This window comes from Piliocolobus tephrosceles, chromosome 17 (assembly GCF_002776525.5).
Source record: "Piliocolobus tephrosceles isolate RC106 chromosome 17, ASM277652v3, whole genome shotgun sequence".
In the NCBI taxonomy this organism is placed as follows: Eukaryota; Metazoa; Chordata; class Mammalia; order Primates; family Cercopithecidae; genus Piliocolobus; species Piliocolobus tephrosceles.
In genome coordinates this window covers 11,385,360-11,409,501 of record NC_045450.1, presented here as the reverse complement: position 1 = coordinate 11,409,501, position 24,142 = coordinate 11,385,360, and the positions used below count along the sequence as shown (strand labels likewise).

The 24,142-nt window shown below is 54.0% G+C and overlaps 1 protein-coding gene across 1 annotated transcript in view; it reads left to right on the top strand.

The window, feature by feature from the left end:
* Positions 1 to 24,142, top strand: part of LOC111555239 — a 151,804-nt gene that overhangs the window by 104,260 nt on the left and 23,402 nt on the right. Inside the window, exons 43-54 of the mRNA XM_031934456.1 lie at positions 1,603 to 1,810; positions 4,920 to 5,086; positions 6,480 to 6,592; positions 8,370 to 8,451; positions 12,700 to 12,837; positions 15,178 to 15,340; positions 17,901 to 18,022; positions 18,648 to 18,788; positions 20,216 to 20,329; positions 20,431 to 20,559; positions 21,546 to 21,707; positions 23,357 to 23,521. Coding sequence (XP_031790316.1) covers positions 1,603 to 1,810; positions 4,920 to 5,086; positions 6,480 to 6,592; positions 8,370 to 8,451; positions 12,700 to 12,837; positions 15,178 to 15,340; positions 17,901 to 18,022; positions 18,648 to 18,788; positions 20,216 to 20,329; positions 20,431 to 20,559; positions 21,546 to 21,707; positions 23,357 to 23,521 — 1,704 coding nt within the window. The remainder of the gene's footprint in view (positions 1 to 1,602; positions 1,811 to 4,919; positions 5,087 to 6,479; positions 6,593 to 8,369; positions 8,452 to 12,699; positions 12,838 to 15,177; positions 15,341 to 17,900; positions 18,023 to 18,647; positions 18,789 to 20,215; positions 20,330 to 20,430; positions 20,560 to 21,545; positions 21,708 to 23,356; positions 23,522 to 24,142) is intronic.

Below are 24,142 nucleotides of genomic sequence, written 5' to 3'. Positions count from 1 at the left end.
CCTCTTCCCTCTCCCACCCCCCCTTCCTGTTCCCTTCCCCCTCCCCTCCCCCTCCCATGCCCCCCTTCCCTTGATTCAGCAGGTCTGGGGTGGGGCCTGAGACCCTGCATTTCTCATGCAGTCACTGCTGGGCCGCAGCTCATTCTTTGGGTCACAGGGGCTCAAGGTATCCTCTCCACCTTCCTCATTCATCCCTGCTCCTTCATGCATGGGTAGCTCCTTCGATAATGGTGGAAGGAGGTGGTGGAGATTTCACTGAAGGTTTTTGTTTTTTGAGATGGAGTTTCGCTCTTTCACCCAGGTTGGAGTGCAGTAACGTGATCTCAACCCACTGCAACCTCCGCCCACTGGGTTCAAGAGAGTCTCCCACCTAAGCCTCCAAGTAATTGGGATTATAGACAACTGCTACCACACCTGGCTAATTTTTGTATTTTTAGTAGAGATGGGGTTTTGCCATGTTGGCCAGGACAGTCTGAAACTCCTAACCTCAAGTTATCTGCCATCCTTGGCCTCCCAAGGTGCTGAGATTACAGGCGTGAACCACCGCGCCCAGCCTCACTGAAGGTTTTACCGAGACAGTTGTGGGTGGCATGGGAGGGAATTACATCTTACAGCAAAGTTTGAGAAACTTTTTCCATCAAGGGCCAGATGGTCAACGTCTTAGGCTCCGTAGCCCTGCGGCCCTGCAGTCTCTGCCACAGTGCCTCCATTCTGCTGCTGTTGTGTTGTGACAACAGTCACGGGAATAGGACGTGAACATGTTACTGGAACGGAGTCTCAATCCAGACCCCAAGGGGAGGGTTCTTGGATCTTGGGCAAGAAATAATTTAGGGCTGCTGGTTGCCCATTTTTATGGTTATTTCTTGATGATGTGCTAAATAAGAGGTGGATTATTCATCCCTCCCCTTTTTTGACCATATAGGGTAACTTCCTGACGTTGCTATGATATCTGTAAATTGTCGTGGCGCTGGTGGGAGTGTAGCCGTGAGGACGACCAGAGGTCACTATCATCTCCATCTTGGTTTGGTGGGATTTAGCCGGCTTCTTTACTGCAACCTGTTTTATCAGCAAGGTCTTTATGACCTGTGTCTTGTGCTGACCTCCTATGTCGTCCTGTGACTTAGAATGCCTAACCTCCTGGGAATGCAGCCCGGTAGGTCTCAGCCTTGTTTTACCCAGCGTCTGTTCAAGATGGAGTTGCTCTGGTTCAAATGCCTCTGACAAACAGGCAGGGCTGTGTTCCAGTGACTTTGTTTACAAGAACAGATGTAGACTGTGGTTTACAACCTGTTTTGCACCAGCCAGGACATCTTGGTCTTCCCACAGTCTTTCCAGCCATCCTCCCCAGGCCTCCTCTCCCCTGCCTGCCCCACTTCCTGATTGGTCTCTCCGGGTTTTCTCTATGGTCTCCTGGGTGCTTGTGTAATTAGCTGGAGTAACCACGTTGGTCATCAAACCTCCTGCAAGAGGGTGTGAGTTCCTCCCACCACAGTGACGTGAATGGCACTGATAACCCCAGGGTTTGTGGGAGCCAGTGCCAGCTTCACTCGGGCTGGTTCTCTCTGCACAGGGTGGTCCAGCGTCTCCTCGTTGTCATTCCAGGTCTCTGTGGACATTGACAATGGCAGCTCCGGCTTCGAGCATTCTGGACGCATCATGATGGGGCCCACATTCCTCAACTACTCTGTGAGCTGCTGTTACCGTGATGGGCACCTGGAGCTCTCCGGCCGGAGCTGGCACAAGAGTGAGGCCTTGTTGTGGGCAGGGTTCCCAGGCGAGGCCTGCCTGAGCGCTGAGCTGCAGATAAATGGTAAGGCACCCAGCGCACAGCCCCGGGACTGGGGAGCTGGCTTCCTCCATGCATGGGCCAGCCCAGCAGCCTCAGACCTGGACCCAGGTGGCACCCCCATCAAGCCCAGTGTGGCTCTGGGCTCTAGGACAACCAGGACAGCCTTGCCCATCAATGACCTAATTCCCGAGACAGGCGGATTAGTTTTCTAAGACTTCCACAACGAAGTCCCACACAACAGATGGCTTTAAACATAGAAATCTTAGCTAGGTGTGGTGGCACCTGTGTGTGGTCCCAGCTACTCGGGAGGCTGAGGAAGGGGATTGCTTGAGCCAGAAGGTTGAAGGTGCAGTGAGCTATGATTGCAACACTGCACTCCAGCCTGGGTGACAGAATGAGACTCTGTCTCAAAATAAAAGCAAAAACAATCCACAGTGGATTGAGGGCCTGTCCGATTTGGATATGACCTTATTTTTACTTGATTACATCTGTAAAGACCTTGTTTTTAAATAAAGTCATAATCACAGGATAGGGTGAGGGAGGTGGGACTTCAGTATCTCTTTTTTGGGGACACGGTTCAACCCATCATGGTGGGAAGATAAAAGCAACAAGAGGAGGCAGCACTGGCTGAGCACTTACTGCATACATGCCAGGCAAGCTGTGTACACACGAGAGCTCAATATAGTACAGCCGTCCCAATCACACAGGGGGAAAGTCAAAGGTCTTAGAGGGGCCTGTGAGCCATCAGAATCCACACCCTTCCCCTCTCTCTCTTCATCTCCCAGCCCCCAGCCCTACTTATTCCACTCCTCGCTGTTCTTCAACACGCCAGGCTTGCTGTGGCCCCAGGACCTTGGCACAGGCTGATCCTGCTGCCTGCAATGCTTCTCTCCGACACGCCTGCCTGGCTTCCTCACCTCCCTTAGGTGTTTTTCTAGTGGCATCTCAGGGAGGCCTTTCTTTTCTACCTCCCCATCTCCTTCCATCCCTCTCCCATCCCTCTCCCCAGCTCTGTCATTTGACATACATGTAGCATACAAATGCCTTTGTTTCTCATTCTTTCTACGCTAGAATCACCAGAATGTGTGCTCTGTGAGGGCAGGGATGACTTCTGTCTGCTTTGTTGCAGGGCACATAGTAGGTATTGAATGAATGCGTGAACAAGCCTATGAGGTAGGGTTAGGAATATCATTCCCATTCTGCAGATGAAGAATGGAGGCTCAGAGAGGTTGAGTCACCTGGTCCAGGTCACACAGCTGATAATGACAAAGGGAAGATTGAACCCAGAGACACCCTCTGACCCGCATATAGATTATGGAGACGTGACTCTTAACCATTCAGGACCCCTGGGACTCCCCAGTCCCCTAAGGCATCTTCTGTTGGCCTCAAACTTTTTTATTTTGGGGGCCGGGTGCAATGGCTCACACCTATAATCTTAGCACTTTGGGAGGCCAAGGTGGGTGGATCATTTGAGGTCAGGATTTCGAGACTAGCCTGGCCAACAGGCTAAAACCCTGTCTCTACCAAAAAAAAAAAAAAAAAAAAAAAAAAAAATTAGCTGGGCATGGTGGTGCATGCCTGTAGTCCCAGCTATTCAGGAAGCTGAGGCACAAGAATCACTTGAACCCGGGAGGCGGAGGTTGCAGTGAGCTGAGATCACGCCACTGCAATCCAGCCTGGGCCACAGAGTGAAACTTTGTGTCAAAAAAACAAACAAACAGAAAGCACGTTATTTTTGGCCCTCAGCCTCCTGGGGGGTGAACAGAGGACAGGATCACATGGGGAAATTGTCCCCAGTCTGAGATGACCTCACGGTTCGTTAGGGACATGATAGCAGAGTGAGGGGGAGGTCATCCTGGGTGACCACCTCCACGCCGCTCTAGTTCCCGACCCAGGATGCCTGGTATGGCCGCCCCCAGCCAGGAATGACCTCTCCCTTCTCCCACTGCTGTCCACAGTCTGCTGTTGCCACCTCTCGGGACGCTTTCTGCCTGTCGTTAACATTCCTGGTGTCTCTGACAGCGCGATGCTCCCGGGCGTGGGGACTGTGTCCGCTCTCCTCATGCCCTGCACATAGTGGTACATGTGGTTGAATGTTGAACGAGGAAGGAAGGAAGGCTTTCCTGAGGCCTTCTGCGTGTCCCATAAGTGGTCCTCTCCTGTGTGTTACCCCATTCACTCTGGGCGCTGTCCCCTGAGGCGGGCAGGCGGGCTGCGCCCACCTCATAGATAAGGAAGTTGAGGCTCAGAGCTGTGGAGTTCGTCCACCCTGCTGGCCAGATGGGAGGCGCTGGAGCCTGGCTGAGTGTCACTTGGGCCTCAGCCCAAGCCGTGAGCTGCACCCCACGGGAACCTGGCGTCTGACATAGAGCAGGCGCCATCTGTTTGCTCTGGGGCTCCCGGACCCGATGGGTTTCTCTGTGTAGCAAAGGGAATTTAAGTTAAAGAAGAAACTCCTAATTGTGAGCCAGAATCTCCTGTTCTGTAGGGGGTGATGGGAGGGACGGGACCCTCCAGCCAGGGCCAGGTGGCTGCAGGTGGAAGTCAGTGGCCGCAGTGGCCATTTGTGGAGAGCAGACCTCATGCTGATTCTTCTGCAGGCTACTCGGATAATCCTCAGGAATCATTTAGAAAGCACTCACCGCACCCCCGCTGTGTGTCGGGAGCTGTCCTAAGAGAAACCCCGCCCCCAGGGACTGACCTTCTGGTGGGGTGAGAGTATGGGGAGCAGGGACCCAGTAAGTAAGTGAGCGAGGTCATTTCAGGTTGTGCTGGGAACTACACTCCAGGGAGATGGGATGGAGGATGCCTGGCAGCAAAGGATTGGGAGGGACTTCAGATGGGCAGTCAGGGGAGGCTTCTTGGAGGAGGTGTCATTTCAGCAACTTCAACTTCAATGAGAGAAGGAGCCACCCCGGCCTAGATCCTCAGGGACAAATTATAGGTGATGTCAAGGAGGCTCAAAGTGGTTGACCCCACCCAGCCCCCACGCTGTGGCAGCCTTGCCCTTTCCTGTTGGTGTTGTGTTTGAGGGCCACAGGGCATGGCCTCTCCTGCAGTCTGGTGTGTTCCTTTAGTGAGAAGGGAGGTGAACCTGTCCTCAGTAGTCCATGCTATTCTCTGCCTCTAGAGACCCAGACCCAGGCCAGGGCAGCCCTCCGTGGCAGGGACGGTGGAGTCAGCGTGGACCTGGCAGCCCTGGTGGCTTGGCCACTGTATGGCCCATTGCAGTTGGTGGCCAATGCCAGCCATGCAGTGCCTGCTCTCCAGAGGCTGGGCCTGCCCTTCACCAACCAGGTAAGGAGTGGATGGGACAGGACCTCCCTCCAAATTCTGTCCCCTCTGTCCGATTCCTCGTGTGCAGAGGACCCACTGTGTGCAGGGTGGGTGGGGAGGGTCAGGCCTTGGGTTTCCTCAGTACTTTACAGTTTACAAAGGCTTCATTCATAATTGCTGTAACCAGGTCTGCTGAGCAGTCTCTGCGTTCCCAATCACAGGGCTGGCGTGGGTGGGTGCCCGGGGCCTCATCTGGCTCCTGGCCTGCGTCCTTCTGCCCTGCAGTCTTGGGTCGGAATCAAAGCTCCTGCTTGTCAAGCGCCTGCCCCGTGCTCAGCCCCCTTTAAAGGGCTGATGGGCATTCGTTAGTCTCATCCTCCTAATGCCCCAGAGAGGCAGGATGGCACCATCCTTACGAAGGCCCTCTCCGGTGTTCAGATCCCAGCCCTGCTGCTTGCCAGCTGTGTGGCCTTGGGCAAACTCCTTCACCTGTCTGTGCCCTCATCTCCTCATCTGCAACATGGGGACGATGATATTACCTAAAATGTGGAGGTTGTGAGGGTGGAGTGAGTTAATCCCATTAATGCCTGCGTAGATGCTTAAGAAGCACCTGCTGTGATGAAGGGGAAGATGATGCTGATGGTGTGACAATGACTATTATCATCGTCATCTGTGGGTCACATGTGAGAGTGTGGGCGACTTGCCCAAGGTCACCTAGCAAGTAAGCAGCAAAATAGGGACTCAGAGGTGGCACCTGGGCTCTTCCTTTTGGTGTCCTCCTGCCTCGGTGAAGAGGAACCCACATGGGGCCATGCCCTGACCACTGTCACTTGGCATGAACTCATCCTGCCTAGCTGGGCCCTCCTTCTCCAACACAGAGAGTATTGCAGAGCCAGGCATTAATGCTTCTTTCACAGCCTGTTTCAGGTTACCCAGCAACTCCTGCCCTACTCCACTCTGCTGTGGGAGGTGGGGGCAGCTCCCGGCGGGTGAGGGGGCCAGGCTGTCACCACTGCTGCAAAGGATCTCTGCCCTGTACCCCACAGCTGAGTAGATTGGATACCCCGTGCCCCTGACTTCATCTAAACCCTTTCCTGGCCCCGAGGTCAGGTGACACGGAGTCCTCCAGGGAGCACATGCTCTGCCACTGTCTGGGCTGCAGCTGTCCTTTGGGTTCCCTCGGTGGGTACTGCCAACCTCAGCTGCAATCGGAGCCAACCCTGGCCCTGCATCCTCAGCATCTATGAGAGTGTTGGATGAGCCAAGCCTGCGGGGCTTCTGTGGCTCCCAGGCCATGCTGGGGTTGGGGACAGGGATGTGCTGGGCTGTAGAGCTTGGCTGGGGTCCCCACCAGGCCTCTGAGGCTCCTCAGGCTGTCTACACCCGCACATCTCACAGCCTGCTCCATCCTCAGCTTGTGTTCCAAGGACTCTGGGAGGCAGAAGAGATGAGCTCCTCGCTGCAGCTGACCTGTGATTCTCAGGCCACCTTGGTCCTCGACGTCCGTGGCCAGAACCAGGCAGTCAGGTGAGGGGGGCCCCCAGGAGGAGAGGAGTCGGGGGAGGAGCCATTGGCTGGGCACCTACTGTGCACCATCGCTGGATACAGCACCTCTCAATCCTCTGCTCAGCCCCGCTGCATAAATATGAGTAGGAAGGCTCAGAGAGGCCAAGCGACTTTTCCAAGGTCACACAGCTATAAAAATCCCTCCGCCTCTCCAGGCAGGGCACGAGTTCTTGGCCTCAGAAACGAAGTGCATCCCAGGCCCCAAACACTTATTAGTAACTATTAGTGCCCTTAGGACTGGGGGCCTGGTGAGGTGCTTGGTGCTCCTATGTGTGCACTAAGTCAGGGGCCACCAGCCAGGCTCTAGTGCTCGGGTCTCAGCAGTGAGGGAGGGGGTGAGTAAGCCACTTGTTGAAAGGGTAGATCAGTGGTTCTCACCTAGGGGCGAGTTTCCCCCCAGGGACTTTCAGCAAAGCCTGGGGAATTTCTGGTTGCTACACTGGGGAGGACGACACTGTGAGGGTCAGTGTATAGAGGCCACAGATGCTGCTAAGCATTTTACAGTGCTCAGGACACACCACAACAGTAAAGTCCATGAGCCAGGACGTCGACTGTGCCAAGGCTAAGACGGGGAGGTGGAGAGGAACCTGACGGGAGGGTGCAGCACCCTGGAGTTAGCAACACGGGGGACAGGCCTGGCACAGTGGCTCACACCTGTAATCCCAGTGCTTTGGGAGGTCGAGGTGGGAGGATTGCCTAAGCCCAGGAGCTCGAGGCCAGCCTGGGCAATATAGTGAGATCCCCATTGCTACAAAAAATCTTTTTTTTTTTTTTTTTGGAAACGAAGTCTTGCTCTGTCACTCAGGCTGGAGTGCAGTGGCGCAATCTCGGCTTACTGCAAGCTCCGCCTCCCGGGTTCACACCATTTTCCTGCCTCAGCCTTCCAAGTAGCTGGGGCTACAGGCGCCCGCCACCACGCCTGGCTAATTTTTTGTATTTTTAGTAGAGACGGGATTTCACCGTGTTAGCCAGGATGGTCTCGATCTGACCTCGTGATCCGCCCGCCTCGGCCTCCCAAAGTGCTGGGATTACAAGCGTGAGCCACCACACCCGGCCTACAGAAAAAATCTTAAAAATGAGCCTGGCATGGTGACGCATGATTGTAGTCCCAGTTGCTCAGGATGCTCACTTGAGTCTGGGAGACCGAGGCTTCAGTGAGCAGAGATGGCACCACTGCACTCCAGCCTGGCTGACAGAGAAAGACCCTGTCTCTAGTGAAGAAAAAAAAAAAGAAAGAAAGAAAAGCGTGGAGACCATAACGACCCTGGCCTGGAGGAGTGAGGGGAGGGGTGCTATGTGAGGAGGATCCCTGGGAGGGAGCCAGGGGGTTAAAATCCTGCTGTCCACACCCTGCTGTGGCTCCCATGGGACCAACCCAAGAAAGCTCACTGATGGGCTCATGGAAGACTTGAAGCCCAGAGCCATGCTTCACCATTGATACCAATGGGGAAACTGAGGCTCAGGGGCAACCAAGAAGCTTGCCCCTAGTGCCAGAGCTAGGCAGAGGCCAAGCCGGGACTCAAATCCAGGTAACTTGGCTCCAGAGTCCAGCCCTAACTGGGGCACTGTATGGCCCTTGGGCCTTGGGGTGTGTGAATAGCCCTGCATTAGGCCACTGATGTGATCCTGGCTCTGTGACCCTCTCTTGGGGAAGTTGACTTGGTCTCAACCTGGCCCTAGGGGCACTGGACAAGGTGCCATCTCACCAGCTTCAGGCCTTCTCTTTCCTTTCTTCTAGCAAAGAGCTGCTATTCTCCGGCCAGCATCACCTCCCCTCCCTCCTGGGCTGCTGCCCCAGCTCAGCCTCAGCCTCAGCTAAGGTAACTGTGCCCCAGCTGCCTGGTCCCTAACTGGTTGCAGATGCCTGGGCCGAGGTGAGAGAGAGCCAGGCCCCTCTGGGGAGTGTTAACGCATGCACATCTGTTCGCCAGCCTGCAGCAGGCTCCGGTGGGCAACCCTCAGAAACCCCTGGCTCCAGCTTTCCCAAACACACCCAGGTTTGCATTCCTGGGCCAGCCCCCATGGCCCCTAGTCAGGCCCACAAGCCCTTCGGGAGATGGGGAAGGCCTCCTCACCCAGTGCCTGGCGCCTGGCATTGCCTCACCCAGCCTGGCACACTTGTAGAGGCTGGAGCAGATGATACAACCCTTTGGAGCTGAGCCAGCGTCACCCCCATCTCTGCCCTGCATGCAGGACTGCAGGGGGCATCGTAGGAGTGGACAGGAGGGCCCAGTAGAATTAGGCCAGGTTCCTCTCTCCCCCTGAGCTGTCATCTGTGCCCAAATCCGGAGCTCCTGGAGGGCATGCCTAGTGCCTGGCACAGGGCCCAGCACACAGTAGGTGTTCAGTAAAAAATAGGGCATGAATAGGTGAGTGCATGCATGAATGGTCACATCTGCCAATTGGTCACTTCATTTTGCTACCAGCCACCACGTTTTGGTAGGCTCTCCCCACCCTGGCCCAGGCCGCCTTTGTTTACAGAGCGCGTGCTATGTGCTGGGTCCCCTGCCACATTTACACATGATTTTGGAGTTCCTCAAACTTCACTACAACTGCATAATCATTCAGGGAACTTCTCTCTCTCTCTTTCTTTCTCTCTCTCTTTATCTCTTTTCCTTCCTTCCTTTCTTTTCTTGCTTTTCTTTCTTGCTTTTCTCTCTCTCTCTCTTTCTCTGTTTTGACAAAGTCTCTGTCACCCAGGCTGGAGTGCAGTGGCACAATTTCGGTTCACTGAGGCACAGTTTCGGCTCACTGCAACCTCCACCTCCCTGGTTCAAATGATTCTCCTGCCCCAGCCTCCTGAGTAGCTGGAGTTACAGGAGTGCACCACCACATCTGGCTAATTTTTCTATTTTTGGTAGAGACGGGTTTTCACCATGATATCGAGGCTGGTTGCAAACTCCTGACCTCAAACGATCCACACATCTCAGCCTCCCAAATGTTGGGATTACAGGCATGAGCCACCACGCCCAGCCTTATTTTTTATTTTTAAAACTTCTTTCTGAGACAGGGTCTTGCTCTGTTACCCGGGCTGGAGTGTGGTGACATGATCATAGTTCACTGCAGCCTCAGGTTCCTGGGTGCAAGTGATCCTCCTGCTTCAGCCTCTGGAGTAGCTGGAACTACAGGTGGTACCACCACAGCAGGCTCCATTCAGGGACCTTCTTAATTTTTTCCCAAGTTTTATTTTGAGTCATTTCAACCTATATAAAAGTTACTGTAGGACAGTGAATGTTGACCAGTTGTTAATATCTTTCCATATTTCTTACCTATGTTACATAAATTTGTATCATTAGACACATTTTTTCTGTATCGTTAAGAATTAATATAGAGATGTTTCTGAAGGCACCACCTTTTTACTCTGATATACTTCAACTATTTTCTGTAACAAGAATATTTTCTGATTTAACACAATAATTACAGCATTCAGGAAATTGAACGTTGAAGTAATACCTTCATTTAATGTACAGCCCATATACAATTTCCCAGCTTTCCCACTAATGTTCTTTCAAAAAACTGTTTTGTTTTGTTTTAAATCCGGGATGCAGGCCAAGATCACACAGCATGCGTAGTTGCCATGTCTTTTTAATTTTCTTAATCTAGAACAGAGGTCTACAAACTTTTATTGTGAAGTAAAATGTGTGGGGGTTGCAGGCCTTATGGTCGCTGTTACAACTACTCAGAATTGTCACTGTAACAGAAAAGCAGCTATAGAGGATATGTAGGTGAATAGACATGGCTGTTACAATAAAACTTTATTTATAAAATTAGGTTGTGGGCCAAATTTGACCCAAACGGCAACTCCTGATCTAGAACATTCTCCTTCTACACCCTACCTTTCCTTGTCTTATTTTTTTATTTTTATTTTTATTTTTTTACTTTTTTTGAGAAGAAGGTTTGCTCTGTCACCCAGACTGGAGTGCAGTGGCATGATCTCGACTCACTGCAACCTCTGCCCCTGGGTTTAAGCGATTCTCTTGCCTCAGCCTCCTGAAGAGCTGAGATTACAGGCTGCACTACCATGCCTGAATAATTTTTGTATTTTTAATAGAGATGGGGTTTCACCATGTTGGCCAGGCTCGTCTCGAACTCCTGAGCTCAAATGATCCGCCCACCTCGGCCTCGCAAAGTGCTGGGATTACAGGCATGAATCACTGCATCCGGCCCTCCAACATTTTATTATATAATTTTTTAGACACTAAAGAATTGAAGTAATTTTATGTTGAATACCCACATACCTAGATTTTCCTGTTCACGTTTTATTTCACATAATCACATAGCTCTTCATCCATCCATCTTATTTTTGGATACATTTCAAAGTAAGTTGCAGATATAATTCCCCCTAAACATTTTATTGTCATTAACCACCTTAAAAAAAAATCCCAACCGGATGCAGTGGCTCACACTTGTAATCCCAACACTTCAGGAGGCCGAGGCAGGAGAATTAGTAGAGTTCAGGAGTTCAAAACAATCTGCAACCTAGGGAGACCCCGTCTCTGCAAAAAATTAAAAAACTAGCCAGGCATGGCGGTGTGTACCTGTATCTCAGCTACCACGGAGGCCGAGGTTTCGGAGAATTGCTTGAGTCCAGGAGGTTGAGGCTGCAGTGTGCCGTGTTCACACTACTGTACACTCTAGCCTAGATGACAGAGCAGACCCTCTCCCTGTCTTAAAAAAAACACACACACACAAAAGTCCTGCATTGACAATTTTGAAGTGTCCAGGAAGTTATTTGGCGAAACATCCTCCTAATGTGGATTTGTCAGATTGTTTGTTGAAGATTCAGGTTGAACATTGTTGACATGGGGTATCACTAATGTAATGATGCATTTAGTAAGATCGTTAAAAATATCAGCTCTTAGATGGGTGCAGTGGCTCACACCTGTAATCCTAGCACTTTGGGAGGTTGAGGAGGGTGGATCACTTGAGGTCAGGAGTTTGAGACCAGCCTGGCCAACATGGTGAAACCCCGTCTCTACTAAAAATACAAAAATTGGCCGGGCACGGTGGCTCAAGCCTGTAATCCCAGCACTTTGGGAGGCTGAGGCGGGCGGATCACGAGGTCAGGAGATCGAGACCATCCTGGCTAACACGGTGAAACCCCATCTCTACTAAAAATGCAAAAAGTTAGCCGGGCGAGGTGGCAGGCGCCTGTAGTCTCAGCTACTCGGGAGGCTGAGGCAGGAGAATGGCGTGAACCCGGGAGGCGGAGCTTGCAGTGAGCTGAGATCCGGCCACTGCGCTCCAGCCTGGGCGACAGAGCGAGACTCCGTCTCAAACAAAATACAAAAATTAGCTGGGCATGGTGGTACATGCCTGTAATCTTACCTACTCAGGAGGCTGAGGCAGAAGAATCACTTGAACCTAGGAGGCAGAGGTTGCAGTGAGCCGCTGCACTCCAGTCTGGGCAACAGAGCAAAACACCTTCTTAAAAAAAAAAAAAAAAAAAACAGCTCTTGAACATCTTCCCAGAGACTCTGTTTTTGTAGGTTTTAAGTGGGAGCCCAGAATCTATATTTTTAGTAAGTTCCCCCCCACCACTGCTTTTCAGCCAACCTGGAAGTTAGTATTTCATACAATTTTCACAACAACCCATAATAAAATAGGTGTCCTTATCCGTGTTTTTGGAAGAGAAGGCTCGAGTGGTTAAGGAACTAGCTGGAGATCACTCACCTCTCAGTGGTGGATCCACACTTGGAGTTGTGTTGTGTTTGATGCTGACACATGCCTAAGCATAGTTATTTCTGCTAGACTGCCCCCTGCTGTCTGCAACAGTACTGCAACTAGAATTCTTGCCTGCTGGTGCCAGGCTGGTAGATACTTTCAAGTCAGTGTTATAGTGGGGAGGGCATAAGGGTATAGTTGCCATGGCCACACTTGATGACCTAACCTGAGGCTTCAAACCCTCACATCATCAAAGTTCATCCAGCCCCGGGAGCTGTGGGTCTCTTGGGCCTGGGACTTTGAGAAGCAGAGCCCTCAGCCTAGAGCCAGCATCTGCTGGAATGTTCCATCAGAGCCGTGATAAGGAACTCTTATCGTGTTTTTTTGTTTTTTTCCTGACCCAGCTACGCTACTCCAAGGGTGAGGTTCAGAGCATGTTCGCCTTGGGCGTGGAGGAGCATCATTTTCACATCAGCACCCAGCAGGTAGCTGCTAAGGCCAGTCTCAGCAACTTCATCAAACTGGAACAGACCTTCCTGCAGGTGTGTGAAGGTCAGCCCAGGGCTGGAGCACGCTGGAGGATGGGAGGCTTCTGGGACAGCCCTTTGAGAAAAGAGAAATTGTCCTAGTGTCCTGGTTCCTGGGAGGAAGGACAGGCAAGGCTGTGAAATGAACAAAATTTGCTGGAGTAGATTATCAGCTGGTCTCTATATCCATCCATCCTTGCTTTTGCATGATTTGTTGAGCATCTACTAGGTGCCAGGCACTATTTCAGAAGCTGGGGTGTGACCTAAAACAGAACTGATCAATCCTTCCTCTCATCAAGTGTCCACTCTAGCAGGGGAGATTGACTCCCTGAAATCACACAAATGAAATATGCCAAATAGTAGTATCACATGGAGAAAACATAGTGAAGTGACTGAGAGTGACCAGGCAGCTTATTTAGATTAGGTGGCCAGGAAAGGCTTCACTGAAGAGATGACACATGAGCTAGCAGTGGATGATAAGCACCAGTCATTTGAAAATCTGGGGGAAGGCCGGGCACAGTGCCTCATGCCTGTAATCCCAGCACTTTGGGAGGCCGAGGCGGGTGGATGACCTAAGGTCAGGAATTCAAGACCAGCATGGCCAACATGGTGAAGCCCCATCTCTACTAAAAATACAAAATTAGCCAGGTGTGGTGGCACATGCCTATAATCCCAGCTACTTTGGAGGCTGAGGCAGGAGAATTGCTTGAACCCAGGATGTGGAGGTTGCAGTGAGCCGAGATTGCACCATTGCACTCCGGCCTGGGCAACAAGAGTGAAACTCCATCTCAAAAAGAAGAAAAGAAGAAAGAAATCTCTGGGGGAGGGGCATTCGAGGCAGGTAAAGAGACTGTGGTATATATACACCATGGAATACTACACAGCCGTGAAAAAGAATGAAATTTTGTACTTTGAAGCAGCAGGGATGCAATTATCCGAAATGAACTAGCTCAGAAACAGAAAACCCAATATCCCATGTTCTCACTTACAAGTGGGAGCTAAACACTGAATACACATGGACATGAAGATGGAAACAGTAAACACTAAGGCCTCCAAAAGGGAGGATGGTGAGAGGGAGCCAAGGGCTGAAAAATTACCTGCTGGGTATGATGTTCAATATATGGGTGACGGGTACGCTAGAAGCCCAGTCCCCACCATTACACAATATACCTATGTAACAAACATGCACACTGACCCCCTGAATCTAAAACACATTTTTTAAAGAGTATTCCAGGCAGAGGGAGCAAGACATGCAAAGGGCCTGAGGCAGGGATGGGTTTGCATGTTTTAGGAATGGCCAAGGAGCCACTGGGCTGGAGCTGGGTGGGTGGGGAATGGTACGAGGTGATCTGATCACACAGGGTATGTCAGGCCACAGGGAGGTGTTTGTAGTGTATTCTCTCTGCTGCTAGAAGCCTTTGAGGCCATGATCTCTCAATGATGATTTCAGATCCCTGTGGCTGCTGTGTGGGGAGGGACCTACAGGTGGCATAAGTGAGCAGTGAGGAAGCCCCATAATGGGCACGGCAATAATAATGTGTGGTCCAAGCTAGGGGCAGTAGTGATGGGTTTTAGAGACGTTTAAGAGCAAACTTCCTACTCCACCCCAGCAGTCCCCCTGCAGTGCCCTCCAGTCACCCTCAGACTGTGGCACCCACCAGCAGGGACGGTGTCCGTCTCTGAGCCTTTGCACAGACTCTTCCATCTGCCTGGAATGCTCTTCCCTGCCTCCTCCCCACGCTTGCTTCTCTGTGTTCCTTTCTGCTTTAACTGTCTCTTGTGACCATCCTTGTCAACTTGTCCCGTCATTTCCTGTTCTGTGACTGTCTCCCTGGGAGCCCCTTAAGGGCCGGGACCAGGTCTTGGCTAGCTTTGTACCCAGCACTCAGCACTGGCTTGGGAACATAAGACCTGCTCGCTACATGATAGAGAAGCCCCAACACCAAGTGCATGCCTCCTACAAGCTCCTCTCCACCGTCTAGCCCTGGGCTGGGTGCACCACTTGATTATCTTGCAGAGGTTGACACTTTCTTGCCTCCATTTTCCAGGAAACTGAGGCTCAGAGAGGTTGGAAAACTTGCCCAGAGCCACACAACTTGGCCATGGAGTTGAGAGGTGGCTGTTCCGTGCTGTCTCCTGTTGGCCATACCCCCCTCACCCACTCCCCTCCGTTATGTTATCTGCTCATCCTTAGGAAGAATTTGGGTTTTTGATCCCCTGACATATGTCACCATGCAGGAAACTGTAAATGTTCCACAAATACTCCCTTTTTCCTCCTCTGCAAGCTTCTCTCCTTTCCCATTCCCGGCAGAAGCGTAGGTCAGGTTCCCCCGTGACACCATCATTCTCTTCCAGCTCAGCGCTCTTCCCGGGGAGCTGGTCCTGCAGACCACATATGAGCGAGCTCATGGGACCCGTGTCCTGCGCCAGGTGGTGCTGTGGGATGGCCAGGAGGTGGCCCTCACCGGGAGCCTCTCTGGCCTTTTCCCCAAGCCCACCAGGAACTTCAGCCTGCAGGGTGAGTGTGTGAGGGGCTGCAGGCAGGGGTGGCCTAGTCACTCAAATCATCCCTGGCCAGGCGTGGTGGCTCATGCCTGTAATCCTGGCACTTTGGGAGGCCGAGGTGGGTGGATCAGTGGAGGTCAGGAGTTTGAGACCAGCCTGGCCAACATGGTGAAACCCTGTCTCTACTAAAAATACAAAAATCAGCTGGGCATGGTGCTGGGCGCCTGTAATCCCCGCGACTTTGGAGGCTGAGGCAGGAGAATTGCTTGAACCCGGGAGGCAGAGGTTGCAGAGAGCCAAGACTGAGCCCCTGCGCTCCAGCCTGGGCAACAGAGTGACACTCAGTCTCAAAAAAGTCATGAGTGAGCACCTGCATATCCCAGGTGTGATTCTAGGCACCAGGGGTCCATCAGGAAGCAAGATGGGCCAGGTGCCACCCCTCTGGGAGACAGGCATTGAGCATCAAGATGCACATAAAGAAAATAACATCAAACTGACCATTTCCACGAGTGGAAAAGGCTGTGAGAGCAAGCAGGGTCTTTGTGGGGTGTGGGCCTCCTTTAGGTGGGGTGGTCTGGGAAGGCCTCTTGGAGGAGGTGACTTCTGAACTGAGGTCTGAAGGATGAGAAGGAGCTGACTGAGGAGCAGATCTGAGCAGAGGCACTTTAGGCAGAAGGTCCCGCGTGGAAATGAGCTTTGCGTATGCAGCAGCAGCAGCGAGGCTAGCATGGCTGGAATGGGAGAAAGGATGAGGTGAGGCAGGAGGGCTGGGGGACCCAGGTCATGCAGGGTCTCAGCTCACAGAGAGGAGCTGGGGCTCATCCTGAGTGCGTCCGGGCAGGGAGAAGGGGCCAGGGCGTGGAAGGGGTGGCATTCCTGGGCAGTTCTGGTGCCAGGGGAGGTGAGTGCCAATGCAGCGCCAACGACAGCAGCCATGAGCTCCGGGGTCCTCCAGAAACAGGCATCCCTGGAAGGGGCTGTAACTCAAGGCCTGTGCAGCCACAAGACTCAGTTTCTGTGTGAGGAACCCCCAGAGCACAGATCAGAGTCCGACCCATGACCTGCCAGGTATGGAGAGAGTACAGACCCGAGCCTGGAGGCATGGCTTGCCAGGTGGCCTGATGGAATCCTCCCAGCGTCATGTTTGCCACATGTGTGCTGTGGAAGGCAGAGGAAGTGAGCAGGTCCCCAACATGCCAAGGCAGAGTGCATGCGTGTATGTGTGCTCATGTGTGTATGTGTGCGCGTGCACGTGTGTGTGCATACATGCACGTGTGTGCGTGCCCGTGTGCGTTTATTTGTGCCACCCTTGGTGAGCTACATAGCGTGCAGCCCCACACTGTGGTCCCAGTGTCGCAGGTTGTGAGTCAGTAGGTGGCAGGAACAAAGGGTTCTAGCCCTGCATGTGGTCGGCCTCCCCAGAACCAATGACTGGGTGATGCCCTGAGAACCAGCCAGTACCAGTGTCTCTGGGCGCAGCTCCTGCAGCCCATCTGAACAGGTGGGTGCCCTTTGTACAGAGCTCAGAGGTCACCAAAGTGCAAAGGGGCCTCGGGCAGCCTCCTGCTGTGGGGTCCGGGAAAGCAGGGCCTGCGCAGGGGCCTCAGAGATGGGCTCAAGTGATGGAAGAGGTCAGGGCAGCTTGACTCGCCTGGGGGACAAAGGAAGAGAAACCGGGGTGTGGAGGCCGCCTGTTGCAAGGACTCAGCTATGGGGTGCCACCTGTCACATCCCTATGGGGCGCCACCTGTCACACCCCAAGCTAGAAGGAGGGCACAGGACAGCAGACGGTGGCATGGGGGTGTGGGGCTTCCGAGGGGACGCAGGTCACCTGTGCATGGGAGGCCCCCGGGAGGGCTGCAGGTTGTTGGGGTCGCGGCTGGTCCCATCAGCTCCTGATTCAGGATGGTAACAAAGTATTCTGAAACTCAGCGGCATAAAGCAAGCGTGGCTCCTTCCTCACGAGGCTGTGGGTCACCTGGACAGCTTTTCTGGTCTTCCTCATGTTGAAGGTCAGCTGTAGGGTGAGCAGGTGACTCTGCTGGCCTTGGCTGGGCTCTCCTGCCTGCTTAGGGGGTGGCTGGCTGGCAGCTGCACTAGGACATCCTGAGTGGAAACCAGGCTCTCCCCAGCCGCAGGTGGCACCAGCCTACAGGCCAGCAGGGTTTGTTCTCATGTGGCTGAATGGGTTCAAGGGAGGAAGCGGGCTGAGGCCTCTTAAGGCCTGGGCTTAGAACTGGCGCTTGGTCAACTTCACTGGATTCTGTTAGCACATCCCGAGGCCAGCCTGGGTCCAAGGCCTGGAAGACAGACGCCACCTCTTGGAGGAGCCTCAGAGTCTCATTTTAACGGGGCTCCCACAGGGACATTGCAGGGTGTCGAGTGGTAATGCTGACAAAGTGAGCGTGTAGCTTCTGAGTTTAGGGATAATTATCTGGGTGTGTGGCCCCCGAGTGGCCACTTGCATGAGCTGGCATTGGCGTCAGCTGAGTCCCCTGCACCCCCTTGGGCCTGGAGCTGCTGACCTCAGCTTACATGCTCTACCCTTTGTGTGTGTGTCCTCACCCACCCAGTGGAGCTCACCCACCCGCTGCCCCTCCCCCTGCCACGACACTGCAGCCTCCGCCTGTCCTCAGAGCATTCGGGAGGCAGCCACCGGGATAGCCTGGTTGTCGCCTGGGATGGCAGGGACCAGGTAGGTGTCAGGGCCAGAAGGTGACCCTGGGGCAGAGCTGAACTCCACCCTGAAGGCTGAGTGGGGTCCTGGGGGCCCTCCTCTGCCCGAGGAGCCTTATTTGGGGCCAACGAGGCTACACCACATCCCCAAGGGACTGTGGGAAAGGCACTGGGAGGGCAGCAGGAGACCTGGGTCCCCACAACACCTTGACAGCCACGGCAATGACAGTGGCTAACAGGCCCTGAATGCTTATCCGGTGATAGGTTCTGTGAGTGAACCCACACATCAGCCTCCCATCTGCTCAGTGCTATTAATAGCCCTGTGTTCAGATGACGAAACTGAAGGACTTAGAGGTGCAGCGACCTGCCCACGGCCACAGAGCCAGGGGAAGTCGCTGGAGGAGGAGTGTGACCTCCAGTCCCATCTCTGTCCTGTGTTCGCTCCATCTGCTCCTCTCCAAGCCTCGATTTCCTCCTCTGTGAAATGGGCTGAGCTCTCCAAGGGCCTTGCACAGGGATGCTTTGTGATCAAAGCCACCTGCCCTTGCAGCCTTGACCTTGATGGAGAAGGTGTTCTGTGCGGGTGGGAAAGAGGTGCGGCCTGTCTGGGCAAGGCCACTGGCTGAGTCTGTCTTCCTGCCTAGGTGCTGGTCTCCTCCTCCCTGTGGCTGGGGAAGAGTGAGTTGGCCGCCCGCCTGGCCCTGGCTCACCCATTCAACCTCTCTTGGCGGCAAGCCGAGGCCAGTGGCCTTGCTGAGAGCAGGGGTGGCAGGCAGACCCGGCAGGTGAGTGAGGACGTCCCAGGCGCCCTTGGCCAGGGCTGGAGGTGGGAGCCACGTGGCTGAGCCTGTGGGGCTGGGCACCTCGGGTAGGAGGAGAGCGTGTTCATCAGTGACAAGGACTTCTCCAGAATCACAGCTTCCTGAAGCCTGGGGATCTCTGGGATCGTTCAATCGTTCCTTTATCGATACCTCATTAAGCGCCTACTGTATACCAGGCAGTGTTTGAGGATAGCTCACATTTTAATGTGGGAAACACATACAGGCCTCTCCAATTCATCATTTGCAGTTGCTTGTTTAGTGGTAGCTTCGGAGATGGACTGAGGCAGCTTGGCTCCCCGTCTGGCTGGGTGGCCTCGGATGTCTGAGACACAGGTTTTTCCATCTGTGAAAGGGAGGACAATAGGCCAGCTGTGTGCAGGCAAAAGATGCTCTCCAGAATTCAAGCCAAGGAATGAATTAAAAAGTCAGAAGGTGTGATAAGCACCATAAAGTAGTAAAGAGGAGCCCGGCGCGGTGGCTCACACCTGTAATCCCCGCACTGTGGGAGGCTGAGGTGGGCGGATCACTTGAGGCCAGGAGTTCGAGACCAGCCTGGCCAACACGGTAAAATCCTGTCTCTACTAAAAATACAAAAATTAGCTGGGTGTGTGGTATGTGCCTGCATTCCCAGCTACTTGGGAGGCTGAGATGGGAGAGTCACTTGAGCCCAGGAGGTGGAGGTTGCAGGGAGCTAAGATCTTGCCACTGCACTCCAGCCTGGGTGACAGAGTGAGACTCGGTCTCAGAAAAGAAAAAAAAAAAAAAAAAAAAAGATGTGAGATTGAGAGTGACTGGGCAGGTGGGTGGGGGAGCTACTGTAGGCGGGTGGTCAGTAAGAGTCTCATTGGGGAGGTGGCCCCGGGATGGGAAGGAGCTGGGCTTGAGAGAAGCTGGAGCAGCAGCACTGCAGTGGCAGGAAAGGTCCATGGAAAGGCCCTGTGGTGGGAACAAGCCGGGTGCTTCGGGGAGGGCTGGAAGGGGAATAAGATGGGAGCAGAGTGACTGGGGGGGATGGGTGACAGGGAGATGAGGTCAGGTGGGCAGAGACAGATCACGCTGGCCCTGGAGGTCCCACTGAGGAGAGCAATCGCTTTCTATCTTTGGAAATGCTGAGTCTGGATGTTGAGGATGAGACTTTTTTTTCACCCAAATGCTTTCAATCTCCAGCCTGGGAATGGTTCTGGGCTCTCCCAGAGACGGGGGCCGGGCAGGGCAGTCTCTCCACTCTCCGTCCTAGTTCCTCTAGGGATATCTAGGGGGAGGGGCACCAGCTTCTCCATCCTCCCTAGCCTCTCATTTCCCAACAGAGATGGGGTGTGTGGGTGGCGTTGGCCTCTCCTCTCCTCCACGTGTCCCCCTTTCCCCACCACTGCTGTCCCATCCTAATGCAGGTGCAGCTCACCTGGAACACAGGACAACCTGTGACCCTGCAGCTCACCTGGGCTGACGGGTCCTCAGCATACAGGACCACCTGGGACGGCTGCCTGGCCGCCTCCCCGGGGCAGGTATGTGGGGCCTGACTGCTGCACCAAGTGTGGGGCTCCCCTTCGCTCCAGGCTTCTCGGCTGGCCCCTCAGGTCATGTACCTTCTTCTATTCCCTATCAGCTCCAGGAAGCTTGGGGCCTGGACACCCTCCAGGCCTGCGGGGCCTTAATGCAGACCCCAGCTGTGTTCGTTGAACAGCTCGACCTGTCCTGGGGCCAACACCGCATATGGCAGAACTTGACATACGAGGTGAGGTCTGGGCAGCAGTGTCCATCTGGGTAGGGAACCCCACGTGGCTCCACCTGCAGCAGGAGTGTCCAGCTCTGGGACCACGTGGTCCTGGATTCCAGTGCTTGTGGGATCCTGGGCAACTCACTTCTCTGCTGTGAGCTTCAATTTTCTCATCTGTGAAATGGTTCCCTTCCTAACTGGGATATGGTGAGGACTCTGGAAGCCCTGGAAGAAAAGCAAGGAGCCCAGCACGAGATGCAGGGAAAAGATAGGGAAGGAGGTGGGATGCTAATGGGCTTCTCAGGACGGGGCGGAGGGAGATCAGGAGCTCAGCTTCCCCGAGGTATCAGGTCTGGTCTCCTCCAGCATCACTACCTGATGGGGCTCCTCATGGGGCAAGCACTGTTCTGCAAAGCCTGGGGCAGGAACCAGGCCATGGAGAAATGAAGAGCTGGCCCTGGATACTCCCTTCCTCCTCTGGGCCTCCCACCTGGGTTCCTGGGGCTCTTAGGCATGGCCCCCTAAGTGCCCACAGCGGAAATCCTGCCACAGACGAGGCATGGTGAATCACACCTATAATCCCAGCACTTTGGGAGGCTGAGGTGGGGGGATCACCTGAATTCAGGAGTTTGAGACCAGCCTGGCCAACATGGCAAAACCCCATCTCTACTAAAAAATTAAAAAATTAGCCGGGTACAGTGGCATGCGCCTGTAATCCTAGCTATCTGGGAGGCTGAGGTGGGAGAATCACTTGAACCTGGGAGGTAGAGGTTGCGGTAAGCCGAGATAGCGCCACTGCACTCCAGCCTGGGCAGCAGAGCGAAACTCTGTTTCAAAAAAAAAAAAAAAAATCCTGCCCCAGAGTGTAAGGGGGTGCTGTGGCTGATGAGGGCTCTAATGGTGGACTCCTGGCACATGCTCTTAGGTGAGGGTCTCCACCTGCAGATGGCCATGGGCATTCTCTTAGGTGATGAGCCCCTGACCCATGGGCCCTGTCATTTCAGAGGCACCGGCCATCTCAGCCAGGCAGGATCATCGCGGAGGCCACCCTGGAGCATGTCCTCGGAACCTTTTGTACCCGGCAGAGCTTCCGGGGAGAAGTACAGACTGACTATGCACGCTGGCTGCGGCACTCCCTCCACCTGGGGCTCTGTGACCTGCCCAGGGTAAGTCTGCCCTGCAGAAAGGGACAGCTGGAGGACCAGGGACCCGTGGTGAGGGGGCAGCAGGGAGGGTGGTGCCCGCAGAATGCAGGGGTGTGAGTGAGGCAGCCAGGCGCCAGCATGGTGGCTCTGCCATTTGCCGGCTGGGTGACTGGGCAGGGCGCATCTCCTCTTTGAGCCTCCGGTGTTTCATCTGAGGAATGGAAGGAGCAGCAGGTTCCAGGATGTGGAGTGGTGGTGAGAGTTCAGAGAGACGTGATGCAGGAGTGCTCAGCCTTGGTGCCGGGCACATAAGTTAGAGATGTTGTAGTCAGGATTGCCCCAGAGGAGTGGTCCTTGGGACCCCTTCTCCTCAACCCCTTGCCCCTCCTGGGGTTGGTAGCGGGTTGATTGGTTCTTGCATCCACCAACCATCCATGCATTCCTTCACACATCCTTCCATCCTCCTTCCTATCTTCCATCCATCCCCCTATCTCTGCCCTCCCGTGTACCCTCTCTCTCCATTCATTCATCCTCTCACCCTCCCCCCCCTCGCATCCATTCATCTGCCTGTCCAGCTATCTGTCCATCCATTCATCCCTCCATCCCAAGGACCCATACTCTTCTGTAAAGAGACAGATAGTAAATATTTCAGCCTTATGAACCATCCAGTCTCTGTTGCAACTACCAACTCTACCACTGTCCTGTGAAAGCAGCTATAGATGATATGTAAATGAATCCATATGGCTATATCCCAGTAAAAGTATTTGCAGTCTGGGCACAATGGCTCATGCCTGTAATCCCACCACTTGGGGAGGCTGAGGCGGGTGGATCACGAGGTCAGGAGATAGAGACCATCCTGGCTAATACAGTGAAACCCCGTGTCTGTTAAAAATAGAAAAAATGAGCCGGCTGTGGTGGCACGTGCCTGTAGTCCCAGCTACTCAGGAGGCTGAGGCAGGAGGATCGCTTGAACCTGGGAGGCGGAGGTTGCAGTGAGCTGAGATTGTGCCATTGTACTCCAGCCTGGCGACACAGCACAACTCTGTCTCAAAGTATTTACAAGAGTGGGCAGTGAGCCAGATTCAGCCCCAAACCATAGTTTCCCACCCCTTATCTTTTCCTCTGTTCATTCAGAAAACATTTGTGTGTTTCACATATGCCAGGCTGTGCTCTAGGTGCACGGACTGGATAGTGAAGGAGACAGGCCAGGTGCCGGCCTCCTGGGTGGCACATTCCAGTGGGGCCCGGAAGATAGGACAAACTAGAGATGCATGGTCTATGGTCAGGGTGTGGTAAACACTGTGCAGGAACGAAGCAGGGAAGGGGGCAGGTTGTTGCAAAAGGGGCCTCACTGGTGAGTATGGGCCCTGCAGAGGGAAGGGGCCTGAGGCAGGACTCTGCCTTGAGGAACATGGGGAAGCCTTTACAGAGTGAGCAAGGGAGGTGAGGTTGGGACAATAAAGCAGGCCGCAGGCCATGCCAGAGCCCAGCTTCTGTTCTCAGTGCAGGGGACAGCGTCTGATTTGCGTTTCTTAGAGGTCAGCTGTGAGCTGGGGCAGGTGTGGAGGCTGGGAGGTGGCAGCTGCTGCTGCATTCCTGGTGCAGGGGATTGGGGGAGAGGACGCTGCTGCTCCCTGTGCCTGCCTGACACCTAGACTCTCTCGTCACAGGCCCTCTTGGTCACCGGGGAGCACGTCCTGGGCCAGGGTGGACTCCTGCTGCGTTCCCGCTGCCACCTGGGCCTCGCACCAGACCCAGACCACGGTCTGCACCTCAGCCTGACCCTCCGAAACCACAGCAGGCCTCATTCGACTGACTTCTCCGGGACGCTGGAGGTCGGTGGCTAGGATAGGGCTGACAGTCCCTGGGGAAGATGCCCTGGCTTCCCTCCCGTTCCTTCCTGGCCAGCAGGCCCCCAACTGCCTGGGTGGCCCCGCCATCTAGTGGCAATCTGAGGAACCGCAGACCAGCATTCTGGATGGCGCCAGAGCTTCACTCTGGGTAGGGGGAATACCTGCTGAACGTCAGGCCTGGCCCTGGCACCGAGACAAAGCAGCTCCTCCACAGTCCTGACACCCAGCCCTACCTCCCATGGGGTTAATATTGCAAGGATTAAATATATTCATAGGCATAGATCGCTTAGAGCAGTGCCCGAGAGAAAACAGCCACAACATAAGTATTTCCTATTCCCATTATTGGCACCATCTTCTTCCCTGCCTGCCTCCCAGTAGCTTTGGGAAGTAGGAAGGGGCAGAGTTGGTCTCCAGTGCCTACTCTGCCCCGACCTCGCCAGGTGATCGTGATCCCACGAAGGAACCTCTCTGAGCATCTGTTTCCTCATCTGTAGGAGGGTGAAATCAGATATTTCACAGGGTGGTTTTTGGGAGTCTGGATACTGGTTCCTGCTGCCTGCATAGCCAAGGCACATGACGTCGCAGGTGCCCTGTCGGCATTTC